Genomic DNA, 25,407 nt, shown 5'->3' with positions numbered 1-25,407 from the left:
TAAAAACATCTGATTTACGCAAGAGGGGATAAAACCAAATATACTTAATATTATCATCCACAAAAATAATATAATATCGATGTCCAGAACAAGACGGGATGGGGGAAGGACCCCACACATCACTATGAATAAGATCCAAAGGAAAAAGACTTATGCTATCAGTAACAGGAAGAGTTAAACAATTTGCTTTTCCTAATTGATAAACCGAACACATAAAACTAACACTAGAAGAATGGCACGGAAAATTATTAAACTAAAGCATTTGGCGAAGAAGACGGGCATGTGGATAACCAAGACGACGATTCCATAAGCCAAGAGAAGTACGAATGGTGGTGTGGACAGACGGTGAAGAAGAACGAAGTTCATAGAGGCCACCTTTACTCGGTCCAGATAGCAGAGTGGACTTGGTGGTTTGATCCTTCACAAGAAAATGAGATGGGTGAAATTTAAAGAATGCATTATTATCACGGGTAAACTGATTAACTAAAAGCAAAGGTTTAGAGATAGTAGGAACATGTAGTAGATTATTCAAATGAAAAGAATGATTGGAAAGAGAAGGGAGAGAAGTGTAACCAAGATGGGAATTAGACAAGCCCTTACCATTCCCAACATGAAGCTGATCATTAACATTATACTCATCATACTGTGAAAGGGAGTTCGGATCTGGTGTGACATGGTGAGTTGCGCCTGTATCAGGGTACCAAGGTAAAGCATGTGATGGAGGTGATATAGGTAGAATCGTTGGGTTAAGATAGCCAAAGTAGGAAGGGGAGGCGGGATGGGTGTAATGAGCAGTTGGAAATTGGCCTTGGGAAGGGTATGGTGGTGATGGGTTATTGGGTTGTTGGCGATAGTAGCACCTATCGATGCTATGGTTCGCCCATCGACATATATGACACCAAAAATGGCCATGATTCTGACCATAGAAGCCACCATGGCCGCAACCACCGCGACCCCCACAACCATCCCTAGTAGAGGTGTGAGTCCCATCGGTTGAGGGGTTGCTATGCTGAACCGTGTTTGCAGAAGGTGAGGGGACAGGAGCGGTTGGTCTATGAGAGTAAGCTTAGTCATAGAAGTACGATGAAGAAACTCATGGCTAAGTAACATGGCGTGTAAATCATCATACTCAATAGCATTTGTGGGGGTAAGCAAAGAGGAAACCATGGCTTGGAACTCAGGTTTTAAACCATGAAAAATATGCATATTGAAGTAGGGGTGCAAGTTTGGCCCTATCGACCCGAACCTGCTCTGAGCCCGAACAGGGCTTGGGCTGAGATATCTTGGCCCTGTGGGTGGGTTAGGGCTGGAAATTTCACCTTGAATCAAGGTCGAGTCGGGTCAGGGGTGAGGCCTCGGGCTAAGCCTAGCCTGGCCCGGCCTGACCCTGTTTTAAGTTATACTATAAAATATATATTGATATAGTATATATATATTATAAACTTTAAATGGCACCCACATTTTGTTATATAATATATTATATATGAAGATAATAAGTGATATAAACATTTTATTATAGTGTTATTTTTAAGTAAAATTGATAATTTTCTCCCCAACCCAGTCCAGCCCATGCATCTCCCTTACCCCTCCCCATGATCAAGGCCAATCAGGGTTAGCCCTGCCCGACCCTGAGGGCGAGTCAGGTTGGATTTTTCAGGCCCTGAGTCAGGGTCGGGTCGGGCTTGGGCCCAGCTTAGGAGACCAGGGTTGGGCTAGGGTTTTATAAAGCCCGGCCCAACCCGATCCTATTGCACCCCTATATTGAAGGTGCTGGATCGAAGATTTTCGCCGGCAGCCTTGAGTTCAGCAGATATAGACTGTGCTCTTTGTAAAAAAATAGAGACACTTTCATCAGCCTTCTGGCAAAGATCCTAAAGAGCCATGTTTAAAGACATGATGCAACTTTCTGACGAGGCAGAGAATGCAGTGGAGAGTTTTCCAGATAGCTTGGCTAATCCTTTTTCCAATAATCAATGGAAAAACTTCCTCAGAGAGGGAAGCAATAAGGAAGCTGCAAATAAGATAGTCTTGTGCACGCTAAAGAGAATCTTCATTCGGAGCAGCAGGGCACGGTGTGGAGCCATCGAGATGACCAAAGAGACCTTGACCATCAAGGAATGGCTCAATCTGAGTCAGCCAGAATAGATAATTCTTAGAAGTTAACTTCAAGGAAATATAATGGTGGGCATTAGGAAGAGAAGATATAGGAGCAGGGCCTCCAGGTGGGGGAGAAGCGAGAGCAGGGGAAGCCAAAGAAGAGGCTGAATCGTCAGCCATGGAGAAAAAAATAATAATAATAATCACCCAGGTCTAGAGGAGGCTCGATGGAGCTGAATATGCTCCGATTACCATGTTAGAACTGAGAAATTAGGGTTCTTGCATTAATCGATTCTCTCCAATGAAGAAAATAATTAAAGTATACATGTGTTTGTGTTTACAAGGTAAGAAAATGATAAAAGATTACAATGAATATGGAAATAACTAAAGAGGGAACTCAGCCAATAAGAAAGTTGCCATTCCTGGATGGATTTGATATCATATGTAAAAATCTCTTGAATAACCACCACTACGATTTTCACAGCTGGAAAATCCCAAATCGCAAGAAGAAGAGAAAGAGTATAATATTCTCAATACTAAATGAGAAAGACTTGAAAAATAATAAGTAAACGACAACCAACTTTGGCTGATATGATGTTTTGACTGTATGCTTCTCTTGGTTTTATTCTAGAAACGTGACCCATCATGTTATTTTATTTGTATTTTACTTTAAAATGTTTTAGGAGAAAAGTTTTGTGTAAGGGTGTACTACTACCTCAAACACAGTGGAAGACAAAATACCGCCCCACCCCTTGTTTAAGACAGAAATCCGATCCCCTAGATGGTTTCACAGGCACTCTTCATGGCCCGGGGCACGTGTAGGGTCCCCACATAGAATCTGTCAAGTTTTAATTAATCAGAGCAGGTACTTACTACTAAATTTATTTTGGGAAAAAGAATGGTTTGTCTGGTCGGCGTGGCTCGTATAGTCGTATGTCTAAATACAATACTGCCCTTCCCCTATATAAAGACAGAAATTCAACCCAAATCGATGCTTGAGTATTAGAGGTTATTTGGAGTCTCTCTCTGTGTGTAGATCACAATCACATATAGCGATGGCAACAGAGGAATCATCGCAGTCAGAACAGTTGAAGTGGGAAGGCAAGCTTTCCGCAGAGCTAAAAGGTGCAACCGCAGACCAAGTGTGGCCTCTGTTAGAGGACTTCTTCAACATCCACAAGTGGTTCCCTGGCATCGACACTTGTAAGGCGTTGGAGGGTGTCTCTGGGCAGCCCGGCTGCATCCGCTACTGCGTCAAATCAACAGCAACAACTTCTGTCCCTGCGTGGCCGGAATCGGAAGAGAAAATGATGGACTCGACGGTGTGGGCCAAGGAGAGACTCGTGGCCATCGATCCTGTAGAACGTTGGCTGCGCTACGAGGTCGCTGAAAACAATATTGGGATGAAGTCTTACATGGCCACCATTAAGGTTCTTCAACTATCGAAGCCGGCCAATGAAGGTTGTCAGATCGAGTGGTCATTCGTGTCAGATCCTGTTGAAGGCTTGACTTTCGAGGGGTTTCTCTCGTATTTGGAATCCATCCTTCAAGGCATGGCCCAGAGAATGGAAGAAGCTCTCTGCCCTAATCCAACATCTCTCTGAGCTAAGTTTAACTGAAACTTGATTTTATGTGTTGTTGATACAATTTGCAGTAAATAAAGTAGCAATTCACGGTCATAGTGTCGGTGGGTTCATTTAAGGATGGATGCTGCTACGTACTGTTGATCACATATGAGTGCCTGGTGGTGGTATAATTTTTTTTATATCTTTTATAAAATTAAAGTTTGGGGGCTCAGATGCCTTAAGACTGCCAAAGACTGTTAATTGCAGTGAAAATTTGTGGTGGTCATGAAGTAGAGACTGTAGGGTGTGTTTGGTTGCGTAAATTCATAAATGGTAATTTTTTAGGATTGTAATTTTTAATTATTAAAACTGGTTGGTGGTGTAATTTCTCAAAATTAAGAGAACCACATGATTCCACTTTTTGTACTAAAGTTGCTTCTTTCCTGAGTTCAATTTAAGAAGTGAACTTACAAATTGACCACCTGATTCAATAATATATTTAAATATCATGGTCCAACCTCGAAGCAATATTTTTAATAATTAATATTTTATTAAATAATAAAACACTAATATTTAATTAAAATAAAACACTAGTATTTAATTAAGTAAAACACTAATAGTTAACAAAATAAAATCTTATATTTTATTAAATTAAAATAGTTTTTTAGTTTAATATTATGTTTATATTTTTTAAATAAAACACTAACAATCAATAAAATAAAAAACTAATATTTAGTTAAATAAAAAACTAATATTTATATAAGAAAAACTAATATTTATTAAAAAAACTAATATTTTATCAATTGACAACTCGGGGTAACCAAACAATTTTTCAGATAGATTCAGGATGAATCCAACTGACAGACTCAAGATAACCAAACAGTTTTTCAAGAAGATTCACGTAACAGAATCATGAAACCAAATAGTTTATTTTCTAGAATAACAAATCCACAGATGGTAACTCTATGAAAACCATCCAGAATTAGGGATATAAACGGATCAGATTCAGCTCGAATATGGATCGGATTTGATCGGATCTGGATATTCCTCGGTCGAATACGGATACCTCTAAATGGATTCGGATGGATTCAGATACGGACCAAATTTGGATTTTCGACCATCAGTTTACATTTCTAGCTTGTGTAACCCGGACCTTCCTCCCCCTAGCGGATACAATTCACTCTCAATCCATATATCTTAGATCATGTTTCTCTTTTCCTCATATTCTAGAATCTTTTGAATCTTCAAAAACCCTCAAGATCAATATTTACTTAATTTTTTATTAGTAAGTATTCGGGGTTTTTTTTGGACGGATTTTTATCGGAGTATTCGTATTTTTTTCCCGGATATCTCTAAACGAATACGGATGCAAATCGGATTCAGTTTTTCGGATTTCCATTTACATCCCTATCCAGAATCAATACAGGATCTTATCTTTGGGTTCTTTCTCTCATCAGTACTTTTGGGGAAATTAAGGCATTGTGTGGTGGTGGGGCACTAGTGATGGTTTGAGGTGTCGGACACTGAAGGGTTGAATTGAACGATCCATTTTAGTATTGACACGAAAAATAATCTCCTCCAGTTCCCTGCCCGGGCCAGTTCCCCAGTCCCTCTTATGAGGGGGGTAGTGGTGGACCCCACCAGGCAGAGTGTTCGGGTAGGGGTAGGTTGGTCATGGCACCCCTTGTTAGGGGCACTGGAGAACTGGACCAGGCAGCTAGGAACTAGAGGGGATAAAGATCCGTATGGACATAGGCTAATCCCGATGTCTAGTTGATCGGTATATATCTTTGAAACAGTGCCATGCCAGATCAGGGGTAAGCTTGTCAAATAACCTGATTTTTAAGAGAAACTAAGGGCAAAACTGTCCAATCATGATCGATTCAGACCGATCCATATCGATATTGTACCGATTTCCAAGGTGACCTATACCGATCCGATACTATATGAACTTAAACCATGCACTTGTCTTTTCAACTGAATTTAAGACCAAAAAAGAAAATAAAAAATTTAGAGCCCCAGCGATTGTGGTCCATGGTTTCAACTTATTCATGGTTGATGGTTCCATCTTAAGGGAAACCCATCGTCGCTCTCTCTCTCAACTTGCCAGATGAAGAGGGAGCAGCATGATTTTACCTACACTCTCGCTCAGAACTTGGGAATCATCAGCGTTTGAAAATCAGATTCCATATGCTTTGCACAAGTTGACGGACTCATCAACATCATCTTATTGTTGTTGATGCACTTTTGTTTCAGGGTACCTTTTACCTTGGATTTTATTAGAGAATAAAGGGGGAGAGAGAGATACCCGCAATGTCATTGTATTTTCACCGCCCCCCCCCCCCCCATTGTGGTCACACACAAGCCTGAAATGACTGCACCGCCCCTTATTGGAATCCATACAGATATGTCTTTTTTATATTCTAACCATGTGGGTTGCATGTAGGCCCATATGGATGATAGCATTTTCCAACCCATGGTTAGTTTTAATGTGCAGATTCTTCTATAGGAAACCGCTCCTTTCATTATTTTCTCTTTATCTTTACCGTATAATGAGCCCATGTGGATAAGCGTTCTTTGCGCCACTACTGGTGTAGCATGAGAGATTCTTTACACCCATTTAGAGGGGAACCTCTCCTAGACGAGAAACACTTTCCCATGAAAGTCAGAGTATCACATATGGAATCTTTCTTCTTAATATTATTTTTGGGGAAAAGTTTCATACACGATCGTGTGTAAGAGGAATTTTTTACATTAGATTTTAATAACCGTCAGATCAAGGGTTCTAATCTGAACCGTTTAAGGATAAAGTAGGGTATATATTCCTTTTATACAGTTATATTTTCAAATACGTGTAAAAGACTGCCTTTTGTATTTATCAATAATGATTTAAAAAAAAATGAAACAACGATCTCAAGGACCATTTAAGAAAGCTGAGTTGGAGTGAGTGAAAAGTGAGAGAGAGTGAGTGAAAAGTGCTCCCTTCACAGTGAATCTCTTTCTATGTGCCTGGCCATTATGGCCACCGGTGGTCCCAGATCCTGGCATTCCTTCTAGTCCTACTACAGAGGGTGTTGGGGGAGTTGTTGATACTCGTTCGTGGGCAAGCTTGTTCAATAGGGGTCGTGATCGGGATGGTAGTGATGCGATTCCCTTTATTGCTCCCTCTGTCATTGATGGGAAGAAAGTGGCGAGGTGTAGTCAAGAGGATTTGGCAGAGGAGAAGGATAGGTGGGAGGTGGCGCTGGTGGGATATGTTTTTGGCCCTCGTCCATCCTTCTCCACCATGAAGTGATAGACCAAAGAGAAATGGGCACATGTTGGTGAGGTTGAGGTGTTCGGGTTAGAAAGTGGTATTTTCATTTTTTACTTTCAAGGAGCTGACCTCAGCCGTCAAATACTTGATGAGGGACCCTGGTCCTTTGGTGCTAGGCTGTTGATTTTGCGCCCTTGGTCACCGGAGGTTTCCCTTTCTAAGAGGGAAGAGACACAGCTCCCACTGTGGGTGAGGCTGTATGGCCTCAATCTTCATTTTTGGGGTGCCAATACCTTGGGAAAGATTGCTAGTGTCTTGGGCACCCCTTTATGTGCTGATCACAGAACCTCGCTGAAGATGGGGCTTTCATTTGCCAGATTTTGTGTCATGATCAATGCGGCAGATGGGTTGTCGGACTCAATTCCAATCATGCTGGACGATGGATCGGTGGTGAACCAACGTGTGGACTATGACTGGGCTCCCCCGATTTGCAATACATGCAAGGTGTTTGGACATGGGGACCGTAGCTGCCCTCGGACCAGTCCAGAGCAACCCACAGGAGCGCCCGTCGCACAGCAGGACGCAATGCAAATTGACCATGCTTGGAAGCCGGCTGGCCACCGTCGCGTACGGGGGAAAAGGCCTTTGTCGGTGGATTTGGAGAGGTCAGTGGGAGAACCGACTACGGTAGTAACTGTCTCCCCGCCTGATCCGAAGCAGTTGGCATCTCCCTCGAGTAGTGGGGCCGTGGTGGGGACGGTTTCAGCCAATAGTAAGCCATGTGGTGGCCCTGTGTAGTCTCCTGGAGTTTCCCATGCACGATGTGGGAAAGAGATCGTGAGCAGCAACCACTTGAGCCCTCATAATGGGAAAGAGCTACGTACTAGTAACAATATTGGCGGCCATCATGGGAATGAGATCGTGCCCAATAACCGCTTGGGCTCTATCCGAGGGAGTATACTTCTTCGTCCTTTTTGCCAACTGTTGGCCACAACGTGGACTCCATGACAGGGATCGTGACACGACTGCCTCCTTCAGCTATGGAGTCCACCCCGACAATTGTGCGACCAGCTCCGGTCAGAGATAAGGTGGCGCCTGCCACCGCTAGTGGTTTGAATGGAAATAGGTTTTTGGCATTGGCCAGTTCTACTCTGGAGGAGGGAGCCGTGGCGGCAGGGGCTGATGTTGATGACTCTGTGCGTGTGCATGACCGTAGCCCGGGTAGGGGTATCCCCGTACACAACCCCACCTCCCCCCCTTCTCAATGATTAAGATCGGGGCATGGAATGCCAGGGGCATCAATGAATCTGGCAAAAGGAGGGCCATGTCTGACTGGGCCAACTTGAATGGTTTGGTGATTTTTGGGATTTTGGAGACCAGAGTTAAGGCAGATAACTTCTCTATCTGCAACCACATGTTCCAAAGTAAGTGGAGTATGATACACAACTATTCCCATAGTGATGCAGGTCGTATTTGGGTCTTGTGGAACAAGGAGCTGGCTGATGTGCAAGTTCTCCACACGACTGACCAGCTGCTGCATGTCAGGGTTACTATCAAGGGCACTGGCTGTAACTTTGATGTGTCATTTGTTTATGGTGCGAATTTTGAACCTGATAGAGAAGTTCTCTGGGCCCCCCTTCGGCAGATCAATAGCCCTCAGATGCAGCCATGGGCTGTCGTGAGTTATTTCAACGCTATTCGGGATGCTCGGGACAAGGTGGGAGGTAGACCGGTGACGACAAGGATGACCCTTCCTTTTTCTTCCTACATCCGGGATTGTGAGTTAGAGGATCTCAAGTCCTCTGGGTGCCAATTCACATGGAATAATCCAGGAGTTGGTGAGAATCGTATAGCCACCAAGATTGATCGTGCCTTGGGTAATTTTGAGTGGTTGGCAACATTCCAATCCTCCTTTTCTCATTTTCAGAATCAAGGGGTCTCGGACCATAGCCCGATTGTTGTCTCTCTTTCCTTACCAATGACTCGACGTGGTAGGCAATTCTCGTTCTTTAACTTCTAGACTGATCACCCAGATTTCATGCCGCTGGTGAAGGAGGTGTGGTCAGAACCTGTGGTGGGTACTCCTATGCACGTTTTGTAATCCAAACTTCATGCACTTAAGAACCGTTGAAGGTGTGGAGTCGTACTATTTTTCATAACTTGGATGGCTAGATTTGTGATCTCTCCTTTGAAGTTGATCGCCTTCAATCCCTTCTTGATGGACGCATCGTGGATGATGGTGTTACGCAGCAGGAGTGTGAGGCATCAGGTCGGCTTCAGTCCTTGATGAATGCTCAAGAATCTGAGTTGCGCCAACAGGCTTGGGTTAGATGGCTGAAAAATGGGGATGGAAACACCAAATTTTTTCACAGGTCTCTTGTGAGTCGGCGAGCCCACAACAGAATCTCCTCAATCTTTGACTCGTCCGGACAATTGCTCACTAATGAGGATGTCATCCGTCTTGAAGCGGCACACCATTTTGAAAAGGCATACATGGGCACCCCCCAAGTTGTTTGCACCCCTTTTAATCTTCCAATTAATCGATCGCTTGATGGGACAGAGGGGGAGCTTCTTGTTCGGCCATTCACAGTTGAGGAAGTGAAGGGGGTGATTATTGCTGCAGATGTGGATAGTGCGCCTAGCACTGATGGATATGGGGCTCACTTTTTCAAACACACTTGGGAAGTGACGGGTCCTGACGTCTGCTCGGCCATCTTAGATTTCTTTCGGAATCCATCTTTGCCTGACCAGGTTAAGCTTTCACGGCTGACTTTGGTCCCCAAGGGGACAATGCAGAACTCCTTCACTGACTTCAAACCTATTGCAGTAAGTAGTTTCATTTACCATTTTATTGCAAAGTAATTGGCTAACCGGCTGAAAGAGGTTCTTCCCAAATTGGTGGGCTCGAACCAATCGGCATTTGTGGAGGGGAGACAAATCACGGATAACTTCCTTCTTTGCCAGGAGCTCTTGCATGGCTACCACCTCCACAAGGGTATGCCTAGATTTGCGGCCAAGGTGGACCTTCGGAAAGCTTACGATTTGGTCCAATGGAGCTTCCAATTTACCCTATTACTTAAGCTGCAGTTCCCGCCAATGTTCATCAACTGGATTACCCAGTGTGTTATCAACCCTGGTTATGTGGTTTCTCTTAATGGTGCTCAGTCGCCTCGGTTCTCTGCAAATCGGGGCCTTCGACATGGGTGCCCCTTATCACCGTCCCTCTTCAACATTGTCCTACAGGTTTTTTCGGACTCCCTCTCTGAGGTGGCAAGGATTGGTGACTTTGCTTACCACCAAGGTTGCGAAAAGCCCAGGATCACTACGGTTTGTTTTGCGAACGATTTGTTTATCTTCGACAAGGCTAACAGGTTAAGGGCAACTACCCTGCGAGATGTCTTTAATGAGTTTTCTTCACTCTCAGGCCTCACCATCAATCAGGCAAAGTCCCTGGGTCACCATCAATCACCTACCTTGGTGTTCCCCTGGGCACCAAGTCCCTGGGTCACGTCGACTATTCCCCAGAAGGTTATCCAGGAGTTGGAACGTGCCATGGCGAGATTTCTATGGTTTGGAAACGCTAACAAAGGCTCATACAAAATTGCCTGGGACATGGTTTGTCTTCCCAGAGAAGAAGGGGGTCTTGCCATTCGACGGCTTGTTGACTAGAATAGAGCTGCCCTTATGAGGCAGCTTTGGAACGTTGCTTCAGAGAAGGACACTTGTTGGGTTCATTTTGTGCCGCATAGGTGGCTGAGACGTCACTCTATTTGGTCGGTTCCGACCCCTCGGGCCTGTTCAAGCTCGTTTAGGAGCATTCTCAACCTCTGACCGGTGGCTGTTGCAGGTATTACTTATCATTTAAAAAATGGGGCTGATACCATGCTTTGGTATGATTCGGGGCTCTCGGGTGGGCCCATTACGCAGCCAGGATCCTTAATCTGTGAAGCACTAGGGCGTTTCCCTTTTGAGTGTGTGGCTAGTCTTTGGGACGAGGGTGAAGGGTGGCCTGTCCATACTGCTGACCCTCTGATTGCGCAGCGTTTAGAGGAGATTTGTGCCACCAAGCTTCAATGCCGATTATTGAAGGACACTGGTATTTGGAAGAGTACGATGGATGGGAGGTTCTCTTTAAAGTCGGCGTGGGAGATGGTGCAAACTCGCAAGGAGCTGGTGAACTGGTACAGGCTCGTGTGGTGTCCATCTTTGCAGCCCCGGTTTTCCTTTATCACTTGGTTGGCGGTTCATGATAGACTCCCCACGCATAACAGGCTCCTCTCTTGGGGCGCTCGAGTGCATAGCTGCTGCCTTTTGTGTAGAAATGATGCAGAGTCTGTGAGTCACATCTTCTTTCAATGCCCTGTCTCATGGTTCGTTTGGAAAGAGGTGCTAAAGCTCAAAAGGTTTTCCTGTCCCTCTACCCAGTCCTGGGAGGATGTCCTTGCATGGCTAACGTCTCATTACACTGGGGACTCCATTCTCAACTCGGTGAGGTGCTTCAGTTTTACTTCGATGGTGTATAGGTTGTGGGGTGACCGGAATAACAGGGTTATTCAGGGCAAGGAAAGGAGTGCAGTTGGGATCCTTCGGCAGGTTATGCATGACACTAGAACAAGGTTCTTTGATCCAAACCGTTTTGTCCCAGATTCAAGCAGGCATAGGGAATTTTTCAGTAGGTGGGGCATCAGGATTGGGTTCAGGCTGGTCAGCCCTACATACCATGCATGGCCCAGTCCACCATCCTCTTGGGTGGCAGTTAACTGCGACGGTTCGGTTAAAGGGAACTGTGGAGGCTATGGTGCGATCGGACGTAGTGAGTCGGGGCATGTCCTTTCTGCTTTGGCCGACGGCATGGACGTTGCAAACGTTATGTGGCTTGAGTTGATGGCAATTAAGCAGGGGATGATCAAAGCCAAGCAACTTAAGCTTTTCCAGATCCAAGTTCGCTCAAATTCCCTTTGTGCGATTCAGATGATAGTGGGCGGGTGGAGGATACCTTGGTACTGCCGTGACCTTGTTGATGGGATCCACGTGCTGCGTGATAGCTTCCAAAGCTGCTGCTTTGCGCACCATGTGCGTGAGGTGAATCAATCTGCTGACTGGTTAGTTGGACTCCTTAGCTCCACGCAGGAGCTCCACTTCAGTGTGGATAGCCTCCCAGAGGCACTCTCTAGGTTAGTCCGAGATGATGCCCTTGGGCGAAGGTTCCCTAGAATGTAATCCTTTATTCACTTCTTCCTAATATAATAAAATCTCCTTTTTCCCAAAAAAAAAAAAAAAAATGAAACAACTTCCATTTTTTTCGTTCTCTGCAACTCCCTTTTCTCCTGCCAAAAAAATAAACTATACTTTTTCTCTCTTCTGCAAAACACCGGTGTCTTCACCTCAATCTCAACTCTTTTTTTTTTTGGTAAAGAACCTCAATCTCAACTCTCAATCGACCATAATCTTTTCATCCTTTTTTCTCTCATCTTACCGCTGGACAAAAGCTATTTCGATCCATTGCTTAGGGCTTTCTCACTGTACAAGTAAGATATCATTCTCCACTCGCTCTTTAATCTTTCATCTAGAGCTGGGTCTCCCTCCTCCTTCATCTTTTTTCCTTTTTTGGGATTTTTTTTTCGTATTTGTTAGCAAATTTATTTGAGAAATTAAGTGATGGGTTTCTGTTTAAAAGGGTTATAGATGTGATTTTCTATTTGGGTTTTGCTTGATTTCTATTTTTCATAATCTTTTTACAGTTTGAGGTTGCAGTAGTTTTTGCTTCGACTATAGAAACTGCATGGAACCAGAACCAGGGAGGTGCAGAAGAATGGATGGAAAGAAATGGAGGTCCGCCAAGGAAGTGTTTCTCAAACCCCAATCTCTCTATTTCAGTCCCAATAAGTACTCTTCAACTCATGACGAACAACAACAATGGCATCACCGTCCCCACCACCACCACCAACAACAACAACAACAGCAGCATTGTTTCTCCAAGCTTGGGTTTCTCTCCAAAATGTATTCTTCTGAGTAGTATATGTAACACAGAATCATCTTTATAATATGGGATGGGTTTTGCTTAGCATACTTTAAAGATGGGTTTAGTTTTTCTGAGGTCAGTTTGTCTTGCAAAATCGTCTCAAACGGAGGAGAGAGTCTTCTACGGAAGAGAAGAGAAAAGGTTTAGTTGCAGAGAATGAGAATCCTGGAATTTTATTCATTTTTTTTTAATCATTATTGATAAATAAAAAGGCAGTCTTTTACATGTATTTGAAAATGTAACTGTATAGAAGGAGTATCTACCATACTTTATCTTTGGACGGTTTAGATTAAAACCCTTAAATCTGACGGTTACTAAAGACCAGTGTAAAAGATTCTTGTTATACATGACCGTGCATGAAAACCAAGTCCATTATTTTTTTCTCTGCTTTGAATGTCCTCCCATATGAATGATACCATTTTCAGTGCAGTCCTACCTCGTGCAGCATCATAGACTTTACATCGGTCCTTTAGTCGTCGGAAGGAAACTATTTTCTAAGAACAATAACTTGCGCATGACCCAAAAAGCATAACCACATCTTTTTACCTAAAAAAAACCAAAAAGTGGGGGTAAGTGGGTGATATACCTAAATATGGCCATTCAATGGTGGTGCAACATGTGATTATCATGCACAGCCTGATGGATAAGCCCATCGGGTCAAGTTTGCACAATACCCAACCAACCTGGTCAGGAGATTCAGTTTTAAAAGGATACCGTCCCCACGTGGGAGATTACCCATCTAAGCCCTAATATGTCACAGTTAGTTAGCACTTCAATCCCACAAGGAAACCATATCCCCTGTTGAGCGGTAATATGGAGACTCCTAATGCTAGTGGAATCCTATTAACTAGGGAAACACATTCCCCTCATGAGATCTCCTACCATGAATAGAAGACTCAAGATATGGGGCTATTCATCACAACGATCATCTTGAATTCTAGTTTTTGTCTGCCACAAAAGATACCTAACTTAGGCATCAGAGATTCCCCCAATGGAGACGTCCGACTCTCCCTTGCTTATATGTTCCTCTGTGCTGGTTACACTCCTAGAGGATCCACCTGACGGTTTCTTGATGCAACAAATTGGCACCGTCTATGAGAACGATCAGTCTGTTCTAACCCACTCGATTTCTCTATCAATGGCAAGATCAAATCCTCCTCTGGAGACTTCACCCCAAACCTGTCCTCTCTTGAGACTTCTCGACATGTAGAAGAATGACCTCCTCCCCGTGGCACGAGATCCACTTGATGGTGGCCTTGCTTGCAGAATCCGCCCCAGGATTGAGCCAATGGCCAATCCTGAAACTAAAGGCTGTCAGCCTAGTTGCAACCGATCACTCGAACGAAGAACAGCTGCCTCTAGAGTAGCTACCTCCCCCTTTGCCCATCCCTAAAACTTTTCCTTTGCCCTTTGGCCCTAACGTACTGGCAACGAACGCGCAAATTCCCAATTTGCAACTTCAGGTATTGCAGACGAATGCGCTACTTAGGGACTTCATATGGCAAGCCAACCCACCAAGGGTTGCGGCACACCAACAAGTGCTCCCGCAACATCAGCAAGCACCCCTACCAGCTCAACATCATCAGGTGCCACCATAGTAGCCTACACCGATGGAATGAAGGACGGGAAGCTGTGTTGGATCGTCTTAATCTTGGTGCCACGAATCAACTGCTATCTTTGTAGAGAGAACAAGACCTGCCTACACAAGCGCGAAGCAGGTCATACAGGAGCCACGGCCTGACGCAGATCCATTGCGAAGCAGAAAGGTCTCTATCATTGGACCAACACAGCGAAAGCTTACCAGCGGAAATCAGCCAAACGTGACGTACGAATGGAGGCACAGGCCATTCACAACAAGGCCCACGCCCGAATAGGTGATCAAGGAGAAAACAAGGATTAGGTTCGATGATCCACCGAATGGTGGTTACCTCCCAGACTAAATGGGGATCGTGTTCGACGATTCATCGAGAGGGAAGTAGTGCCCGATCGACCCGCAAAAGGAGATATAGATTAGAAGCTACGAGAGCTCGAAGAGAGGCTCAAGAACCTTGACAAGCAATCATTTTCCGAAGGGCATTCTATGCCCATCCAACACCCATTCTTGGCAGAAATAATGAATGCTCCGTTGCCCCAAGGATTCAAGCCATCCAACTTCGAGCTGTACGATGGGAATACTAACTCCAACGACAACATAAATTATTTCAATTCGGTGATGACAATCTATGGGGGCTCGGATGTCATTTCGTGTAGGGCATTCCCAGGATCGTTGAAGGGAGCAGCCACTCTCTGGTTCTCGAGACTAAAATCGGGCTCCATTAAGAGTTTTTCCAAGCTAGGAAGAGCTTTTGTCATGCGATTCCAAATTAACATTAAGAAAAAGAAAGTTGTAGCCAACCTCCTGACAGTGAGACAGAGGGCAGACGAGTCAATCCGGGATTATGTAACCCGTCTACTCAAGAGTTGCCGGACATCAAGGACCTGGATGACACGATGGCCTATAATGTATACCGGCATCACTGATGTGGAGCTCATCATATCCTTGGCCCTAGAGCCCACCAGAAACATGGTTGAACTGCTGGAACAGTGCCACCAGTTTGCAAACATGAGGGACGTATTAAAGGCTCGGAAGGCAGCCAAGCCCAGAGGCCAAGAAAAGAAGAGGTCGTTGAACAAAAAAGATGACCAAAAAGATAAAGAAAAGAAACAGAAATCTGAGCGGTGACAAGAGTGGTCTATAAGCCCAAACTACACCCGCTAAACACTACCAGAACAAATATTTGGATGGAGATCCACGAACTGGGTCTCCTCCGCTGGCCAAGACAATGTTAGGTAATCATGGGATCATCTCCATGGTTGCCCATGGGAAACCAATCAAAAGCAATTTTGGGTTTGGTATAATTTTTTTTATCGAACCCTTCTCTTTCTTGTCCCATAAAAATTAGGGTTAGTTAAAAAGAGAAAAGAACATCTCTTTTCCATCCTATGGAAAGAGGAAACCATCCCATACCCGAATGCGCAGTAGAAAGAAGTCAATTCGGGTATTCTTTCACATCCCATGAATATCAAATAAAAGAAAAACTTAATGCATAAATATAACATTATGATTTGCTAACCTGGAGAGCCTCAAGTGTTGCTTCTCCTCAAGATAATGGTTCTTCTCCCAACAAGCACTTCAAGAAACCCTTTCTTGAAAATTCTAGATGTAGCCAAAGATTCCCAAGTCAAATAACCAGCTTCTCCAAAAACCAAAAAGATCCAATTTTTAAAAAAACCAGGGTTTTCCAAAACCCTAAATAGCTCTCCACTCAAAAAGGACAAGAGTAAGAGAGAAGAGAGGAGAGAGAAATTGTGTGGAGGGGAGGATTGAAAAATTTGGCCAAGCATGCTTGGCCGAACCTCCCCCTTAGGTTTATAAAGCTGGGGCTATAAAGAGCCCCATGCCAATTCATAGTGAGAGTCTGACACTCTCTCTCCTCAAATTTGACTTGAAACTAGTGGGCTTTTAAATGGTGAAGAAATAGTATCTAAAAGGGAAATAAAATAATTAATAGATTTAATTTTTAATGAGCCTTTAATTAATTGCAACATACCCATTTAAAATTAAATAGATCAATTATTAATTAGAAAATCCAAGAAATACCCCTCATAATAACAACTTATTACGCTCCAACCCTCCACTAATCAACATCATTGTTATGGAATCTAGGGCATATATCTCAATACTGCCAAACCCCATCCATAGTACATGTCCATATTAGTATGTCTGTGTATGTGATCAGAATCCGTAAAACACAATTAAATACTTTAATCAAAACATAAATATAACTTATCATTTTATGTGAAAATATGTTTTGCAAACCATTTCTAAAACGGCACAGGACTCTGATTCTCATCTGACCATCCACAAACAAACTATTAGTGATATTCCCCAATCAGGTAGTGGAGATCATGTTGAGTAACTCTTTCACTCACAAATGTTCACTCATTCCCAAAACATCGGCTTCGGTTGTCTTGAACTTTAGTCATTGATGAACCAAAGAATGCGTTTACATTTTGCAGTGACAAGGCCCTCTCAGGTACTGGGTCACCGTGACACATATCTATCCCAAACCTACATCTGGCAGTGATACATAAGGAATCGACACAGGTAGATTCTTCTCCAATACACACCGATATGTGTACTTGCATTCGTACCCTGACATCACCATGTCTTGGCATACCCAATGCGAAGACCATATGATATGGGTGTCCAACCCAAACCCTAGTCATGGCTACCATTTTAATTGGAAACTTACGGACATGTTTTGCTCAAAATGTTCATATTGCATGTGTCAATATTAAACCAAAATGTATAAAAGGTTCAATACAAAGTAAATTGGGTTGAACTGGAACGAACCGGGTTTGACGGACATACAAATCCAATAGACCAATGGTCTCTAAACCAAAAGAAAGGAACCATAAGAAGTATTGTAGGTTCTATAAGGATACAGGGCTTGTTACACCCCTCTCCTTATGACTAGGCAGTGTGACTAGGATGTACACCTAAATTATGTTTGAAACCTGAGATTCAAAGTAAATTCAGGTTCTGGAAGTTTAGGAGAAGAAATCAAAGAGGGGTTTGGGCTTGCATGCTTAGGAATCATGATCCAAAGCAAAAATAACATGGGAAAATGGGCATAGAGGTCAAGGGATTGGTGATCCCATGGTCTGAACTTGAAATGGTACAAATCAGAACCTAAAGAGAGGTACAAGGGAAGAGAATTTTGTGAGGTGCCGGGCTTACCTTGGATCTTCAAGGTCCAAGTGCTCCAAGGCCTTCTCTTCTTCTTCTTGTCCTCTTCTTCCTTCCTCCTTTCTCTTCTTTCCCTCTTCCTTCTCTCAACAATTTCTTTTGGCTGCAGAAATGAGTTTCAAAATTAAGGGTTGGGTTTATATAGAGGGAACTTAGGGTCTATTTGGCTTGTGGAAGTCTTATGAAAAATACATTCTATAGCCTTATTCCTAAGCACAAGACCCTATAAGTGGGACCCCACATGGTCGCATTGCCGGGGTAATATTTCCACGGGTCAATTAAGGTGTGGGGAGATGATTCGAGGTGTGATACATTGGGCCCCACACACCTGGAATGGAATTCACACAAGACAGCAGCACTGGTTGATCGAACTGGTTGATCCGGAATGACCAGTGTGGATTGACTAGAGACAGCAACAGCAGGACAATATGGGTTTGAAGTGGAATTTAAGCTCACTTGGATGTAGAATTGGAAAATGGTCTCTTCTAAAAAAATGAAGTCCTATGAGTCTAGTTTCTAAAAAATCAAGAATCAAGGCAATCGAGGTTCATAAGGTGGAGTTATTTAATTTTAACTAAACAGGCCAAGGTCAATCTGCCAGAATAGAAGAATTCAATCCATGACAACAACTTGAAGTCAAATTAAAGATCACCTAGAGGCATAATTGAACAATGGTTCCTTCTAATAAAATGAAGATATATGAATCTAGTTTCTAACAAAATTGAAATCAAAGCAAATGATGTTCGGATGAAGAAGTTATACTATTTTAATTAAACAAGGGTCAATCTGCCAGAATAGCAGAATTTGACCAGTAGGTGATTCCTGTAGGAACAGGGCAATTAACAACCTAAAAAGGTCCGGGCTTTGGCCCGCTCCTTAAGGACTTCAAGGTAACATGCACACATAGCATCTACAGTTAAAAGTTCACCCTTGGGTGGTGTCATTAGCCATCAAGGCAAAATTCCATTCATTAATCAAGCTTTCCCCTTGAATACCACAGTCCAAGGTCATAGGTGTCGACCGTTGGCAGCGTCGCCACTCCAATTAATGAAAAATTCAATTTGACCTGGAAAGTTAGGGTGTATAGTAGAACATCATGGATATGCTCAGACATCTCTACTTGACCTCATTTTGGTCTACTTCAGCCTATTTCAACAATAAAGTGCTTAATAGTGTGTATTTTGAGCTTTACATGCCCAACTTGTGGTTATGTTGATGTACAAGGTCATATTCTAGTCAAATTGGGTCTACACAGTGTTTTAGTTGTGGTCTAGACTTCCAGAGGACCATTGAATAGAAGGTTACAGCCTATTTCAACTTATTCTTGCTGAATTTTATTGAAGAAAGAGAAAGAGGAGAAAGAAAGAGGTGAGAGAAGGAGAGAGAATGTGGACAACACCTGGGGGTGTCATGTGTTAGGGCAGTAAGGTGGCATGTCCATCTTGGCATTTGACTATGTCGACATAGCCATATGGTCATCACAGCCTTGACAGCATGGCTGCACAGGCACCAACCTAGTAGCCCAACACCAACCTAGCACCATGGGCATAGCAGCCAGCCCTCTTGGGCTTTATGTCGAACAGGTGGTGGGTTCTTCTACACTTAGAAATAATTCTGATTTTTTGAAAAACTTGCTCCCTAGAAGTGTTATATGTTGTATTTTTTGCGAAATTTTTAGAGCAGCAGAAAGTAAATACAACTGTCCAGATGGGAAGCCCACGTCGCGAGGAGTCCGGGAATATAAGGTTCATCTTTTTAGCTATGTGTATAGCTCACCGATGAGCCATCGTTTTCCTAAAAATGCTACGAAGTGAATGGGTGAGATTGCTTCAAAATTTGAAATTCTCTTAATCTGATTGGTTGATAAAGGATAAGTGCCACAACCCAAACCACCCCCTGGGTGGATTAGGTAGGTGACCCGAATTGCTCCGTTGCAATCTGCCAAACCCTAAGGATCTAGAAGCTGGTAATCCATTCACAGACACACACATCCACAATAATGCAAGATGCAAACATAGAGTGCTGCAGAAGTCTAATATTTTTACTAAGCTTGGAAAAAAAACAAAAGGAAAGCAAATATATACAACCAACATTGTTTAGTTCTCTCTCTCTCTGAAAATCAGTAGTCCCAACCTTATCCGACCTAACTTTACAAAAGAATATAAACAGGGCAAGGCAACCCGAGCCCCAAAACAAAGCTGTACAAAAGAGGGATCCCTAGTATGACAAAAAAGAATCCCACAGTAAAAAATAGAGTCAGTTGCACACCCATCACGGGTCCTCCTCAACTATCACCGAAAAGACTCGCACCAGTGGTATGAGCCCCGTCTGGGTCCACACCAATATTGTCATAGTAACCAAAGCCCATCTCCGTAAGATGAGCCTCCCAGCCATAGAGACATCCACCTGCAGGATCATCTAACAAAAGCATATACAACAGAGTATGAGCTCCACCGAGCCCGTGAATGAAATATAACACAGCATGCACATGCAATCACAACCATATGAGTCCTACATGATGTGCAGTTCATTTTATTTATTAGCAACCTAACATCAAAACTAAGGCGGGTAACTGCTACTACAATTCCCAATACATTTATCCCTGGTGCGGACTTTTAACCCCTTCCAGCAATACACCCATTGAGTTGTCGGAGAGGACCAATCAGCTCCTGTATCAGTCACCAAGGTCAGCCCGACCAGCCCTCTGGGATTAACCTGTGAGGCATCCATCCACATTTCAACATAGCATATTTCTTTTATTGGCATATAGCCTTATAACCACCCTTTTGGTGTATAACAATTCCATCTCTTTTCTCTTTCTTTCTTTTTCTTTTTTTTTTTCTTTTCTTTTCTTTTCTTATTCATATGGTCACTCTCATAGGCTTCCAACACCTTAACCCTTATTGGTAAGGGTGCGTAGCACAGGTGATGATACTCTAGCTCAATGCATCTATATGACATAGTATGAGTCGGGTGGTGTCAACCGCATCCCATTCTATGGGCTACCACATGCCTCATTTTCAAGCTAGCTACAACATCTAGTCTAGCAATTCACATACAAGCATTCATTGTTCATTCTCAGTATTTTTCAATCAAGCATTCCTTACTTAGCAGAACATATAATAATTGAAATAAGTAAACAGAGTAAGTATCATCATTATAATTTCTCATGACTCGATAGCCATGTTACATTTACACACACGGTGTAATTTCACTCAGCTTGCTCTAGTCCTACTGGCTCAACTGTCGGCTCGGTCCTGGTTGGTATCTAACTTTGCACCTCGAGCTCGGGATCAAAACCTAGTTTATCGGATCATAAAAGTGTGTCAAATAAAGTTTAAGATTACATTAGTGTCCTAGAGTTGGTCTAGGCTTAATTGTACTGACTTTGTATTTATACAGGTATTGCCTAGAATTTTCTGGCTCTTGCACTAGGCTTTCAGGTCTATCTCCTGGTACATCATCCAGAGATGAAGGATTCACTTGTCTTGGTATTCTCACAACATAGCCTGCCTATGCATAGCCCTATCAATCCTCACAAACCAATGCAAAGGTTCACAGCCTAGCTGAAACCAGCTCTGGGCATGGCTACCTGGCCCTATGGGGCCCACTTGAGCATCCAGGGTATGGATCACAGCAAGGACTAGTGGAGAGGGGTATTTTGGTCATTTACCTCCTCATCATACTACTGTAAGTCCATTGGTGAGAGTCCAAAAGGCAGAATTTGCATCGAAGCCCACACGCCACCTTTGCGCGTTTGGGCCAATCGCCTAGTGCATCGCCCAAAGTTTGTTTAACATGAGTTTTAACTCAAATTCTGGGATTTTACAGCAAGGCCAGCCATAGTTTTGATCAGGGATGCAAATGGGATGATCATGGACCAAAAATAAGACAAAATCCATTGGTCCAAATGGATTCAAGATTGGTTCTCCCATTTGGAAGTTGCGGTGAGCTCTAACAACACAGAGAATGGTTGTCTAGACTGAGCTCAGGCTTTGGATCCAGCTTCGGCTGCATGCATGGCTTGATTTACATATATTATCATGAAATAAGACTGGTCTTATGCTAAAGTGTGCAAGAATCTCATCGCATGCAGAGATCTATGCCCAGACAGCATGGTCTGGGTACAAGTCTACAGTGTAACCCAATATAGAGACTAACTTCAGCCTCAGCTGTAGAAACAGCAGCACAATAGTCCATTTGATGATCAGATCTTGCATGAAATGCTCATGCATGCAAGATCTCAGGCTTCCCTAGCCATCCCAGTGGTGTTCTGAGCTTTAATGGTCAGACACACACCAATCAGACCAGAGAACTGTGGTCTATCATGGTGAATAGTAGTGTACAGAGACAGAGATCTTTACCTCGATCTTGTATGTAGGCTGAGATCAATGTCAGAGGCAGCTCTGGTCTCCCTTCCTCCTCTTTCCTTCTCTTTCCTTCTCTTCTTCTTCCTTCTCCTTCTCTTTCTCTCTTTCTATTTCAGTAGCAGTAGTAGGAAATGAAATGGGAGCTGGTCCCTCCCTATTTATAGTTTTAGGATAACTAAGGCTTGTTTGGCTTAGGTCCCACTTCCCAAGAATGCATTTTTTAGTGCATTCTGGGCCATTCTGGCTGCACTGGTGGGGTCCACATAGTTCCAGAGGTGGGTGATGGTTTCTAAAATTCCCATCTACTCCTAGAGGGTGTTCATGGTCTGTATGGATGGTTCCCAGGTGCCTGGAGTCCAAAAAGTTAATTCCAGGCATTCTAGGCGTTTCACTGGGCCTTTGGGCCAATCGCCCAGTGCATCGCCCAGAGAATGCAATCTTACTATTTTGGCCTTGGGCTTACACAGGTGTTAAGCCTATCACTTGGGCATTGGACCAACACCCCTTTCAAGGTCAAACACACATCTAAATAGGTATAGGCCCCACATATTTGGGTAGGAGAGAGAGTACCTGGAGCTGGAGCTGTACATCAGGCTGTGAGTAGTGCAGTTGCATGGGTCTACAACCCACCTTCTAACAGACATTTAGGATGACATCCTCGGAGGTTCTCCACTGATATCAACCACTGGGGTGATGCTCCACAGTGTGTTTGGGTGACTGGTCACAAGTTCCTGTCCTTCATTCCCAAAATCCTAGTTAGTCTGGGGTAGGTTTGAGATTCCTCCCCACCTTACAAAAATTTGTCCTTGAAATTGGCTTACCTTGTAGTTCGAAGAGTTGAGGGTACTTTTGTCGCATCTCCTCTTCGCGCTCCCACGATGCTTCCTCCCTTGGGCAGTTCCTCCACCGAACCTTAACGAATGTGATCGTGCGGTTATGGAGATTATGCTCCTTTTTGTCTAGTATCTTCATCGGCTACTCCTCGTAGGTCATATTTGCATCCAGTTGTTCAGGTTCAGCTGAGAGCACATGTCACACCCTTATCCCGACAAGGGATAAAGTACAATATCAGGGTATGATTGGGGTGACACGCGTCATCCCACCTCACCGCCAGGATCTCGATGCAGTGGCCAACTCACAGTCATAAACCAATATTAAAATATAATAATATCAGAGTGTGAAAGACAAAGAAATATTACATTCCAAGATAGGTCAGAGTTTGCGAAAGCATAAATGAAATAATTATAAGATGTTCATTGGCTAATGATAATAAATAACATAGTTACAAAATTCCTATGACCATCAAGTAGCTACCAAAAAGGTAAAACATAAAAGTTTATACAAATCACAAGGCTCTCAAAAATAACAAAACGGGAACGATCCCAAGTAACAGTACAGCCCCTAGGCACAATCATCATGGGCAACCATCGCCATGATCCTCAGTCACGGTCTCTGGCTCCACAGTAATCATCTGTATCAAAAATCTAAAAAGAATGTGTACACGAGGGTTAGCTCCACCGAGCTAGTGAGAGAGAAAAGAGGATGCACAATCACACAATCACAAATAGTCCATGATGCATGCCATTATTAATTCATTTACCACCTAACACACAATGCTAAGTCAATGGGTATATGCTATTGCAATAACTCGAGAAGACATTGTGGATCCTTCCATTCTCACCACAATGCAACCTCAATTATTACTATAGGACCCGCACCGGTCATAGCCATCACCACCCAGAGGCAGACCCCGATAACCATTACTACCCCTGGCTTGGCCTCTCTAACTCTCCATAGGCAGCAGGTGCTCTGGCTACCCAACACCTAAACCCCTATTGGTAAGGGTCGTAGCATAGGGAACTGAGCCTAACCACAGATATACTACATGAATCCTATCATGTTGAGAAGTACATCCGGGTGTGTCGACGTCCCATTCCATCTAACACCCAGATACCAGCACAACACGGCGCATATAGGCAATAATGAGATGCAATATATAAATCCACGTAATCTGGGGGTTGTGCCAGTACTTCCCGGCACCGTAACCCAACACAAAGCCATATCATCCTAATCATCATCATCATCATCATCGAATAAGAATAAATGCAAATATGCAATCATGCTTGAATGATAATGTCACAATATAATTCATAAATGCATGAATAAGCAATAGTAAATAAGCTCAGACAGTCACCCAAACCCACTCACCAATTACTTCAAATAGAATTTGTATAAGCGCAACGATTCCTGCTCAAAATCACTCCATTGCACATATGTTGGCGCCTATGGAAGTGAATAAGAGTGTGAGAGAGTGTAGGGGAGGCCTCATAGAGAAGCTCCACAATTTACATAAGTTATAGGCCTTGAAAACAGCATCGGAGGCAACGTCAGACTCAATAGTATCTGCCTCCGACCCTGAGTCCGACCCTTCCTGCAGGCTCAGGCCACATCGGAGGCAGCGTCGGACTCAACAGGCTTGCCTCTGACCCTGAATCCGACCCTTCCTGCAGGCTCAGGCCACATCGGAGGCAGCATCGGACTCAATAGGCTTGCCTCCGACCCTGCATCCGACCTTTCCTGCAGGCTCAGGCCACATCTGTGGCAGCGTCGGACTCAGTAGTGCTTGCCTTCGACCTTGCATTTGATGGAACTCAGGTACGATTTCAAGGTCCTTAAAAGCCTAGGGTTGTCCCATTTGGTTCTTTAAGTTCAAGGGACAAGGGCGGGGGTGTCCTATGGTCTATTAAGGTCTTAGAAGTACCCATCATCAAATGATTGAGGTATTTAAAGGATCAAAAGCTCAAAAATTCAGATTTGGGGTTTCCTTTGGTGGTTGAAGCTTTAGAATCAAATAGATTCAGCAAGAGGTCAAATAGAGGTCTTTATAGGACTATAATACATTAATGGAGTCCCAAAAATATAGCTTAGGATAAACCATTTAGTTCCAAGAGGAAACCCAAACTCAAGACTGAAATTAGGTGAGCCATCTAAGCTAAAAAAGAAGGACATGGAGGGCCTTCCAAGCTCAACCGAAAAGAGAAAAGAGAAGGGAGAGAGGCAAGAGTGTTCTTAGCCTACCTGATTTGAGGTACACAAGCGGTTCTCCTTGTAGATCCAAGCTTAAGCAGCCGATTCCACCTTCTTCTCCTTCTTCTCCTCCTTCTCCTCCTCTCCTCAAAGCTCTCCTCTCCTTTCACGATTAGGTTAGAAAGCAAAAGAGAAAGACTAAAGAATAGCCCTAGCTATCATATCTATAGATGTGCCTTACTAAGGCTTGTTTGGCTAGGGCCTCTTAGTTATAAATC

The 25,407-nt window shown here is 43.6% G+C and overlaps 1 protein-coding gene and 1 long non-coding RNA gene across 2 annotated transcripts; both read left to right on the top strand.

Moving 5' to 3' along the window:
* The first annotated feature begins 3,122 nt into the window (after nt 1-3,122).
* LOC122664978 (lachrymatory-factor synthase-like) lies at nt 3,123-3,703 on the top strand. The gene has a single exon (XM_043861025.1). The coding sequence runs from the start codon at nt 3,153-3,155 to the stop codon at nt 3,699-3,701; it is 549 nt and encodes a 182-aa protein (XP_043716960.1). The 5' UTR covers nt 3,123-3,152; the 3' UTR covers nt 3,702-3,703.
* A 9,067-nt stretch (nt 3,704-12,770) lies between these two features.
* Nucleotides 12,771-21,921, top strand: LOC122664980. Its single transcript, XR_006333408.1, has 3 exons — nt 12,771-12,845; nt 20,876-20,880; nt 21,911-21,921. It is a non-coding gene; the product is annotated as an uncharacterized LOC122664980 (long non-coding RNA).
* The last annotated feature ends 3,486 nt before the right edge of the window (nt 21,922-25,407 follow it).

This window comes from Telopea speciosissima, chromosome 6 (assembly GCF_018873765.1).
Source record: "Telopea speciosissima isolate NSW1024214 ecotype Mountain lineage chromosome 6, Tspe_v1, whole genome shotgun sequence".
Taxonomy (NCBI): Eukaryota; Viridiplantae; Streptophyta; class Magnoliopsida; order Proteales; family Proteaceae; genus Telopea; species Telopea speciosissima.
Note: the sequence above shows the minus strand (reverse complement) of the source record. Positions and strands in the feature narration are given on the sequence as shown.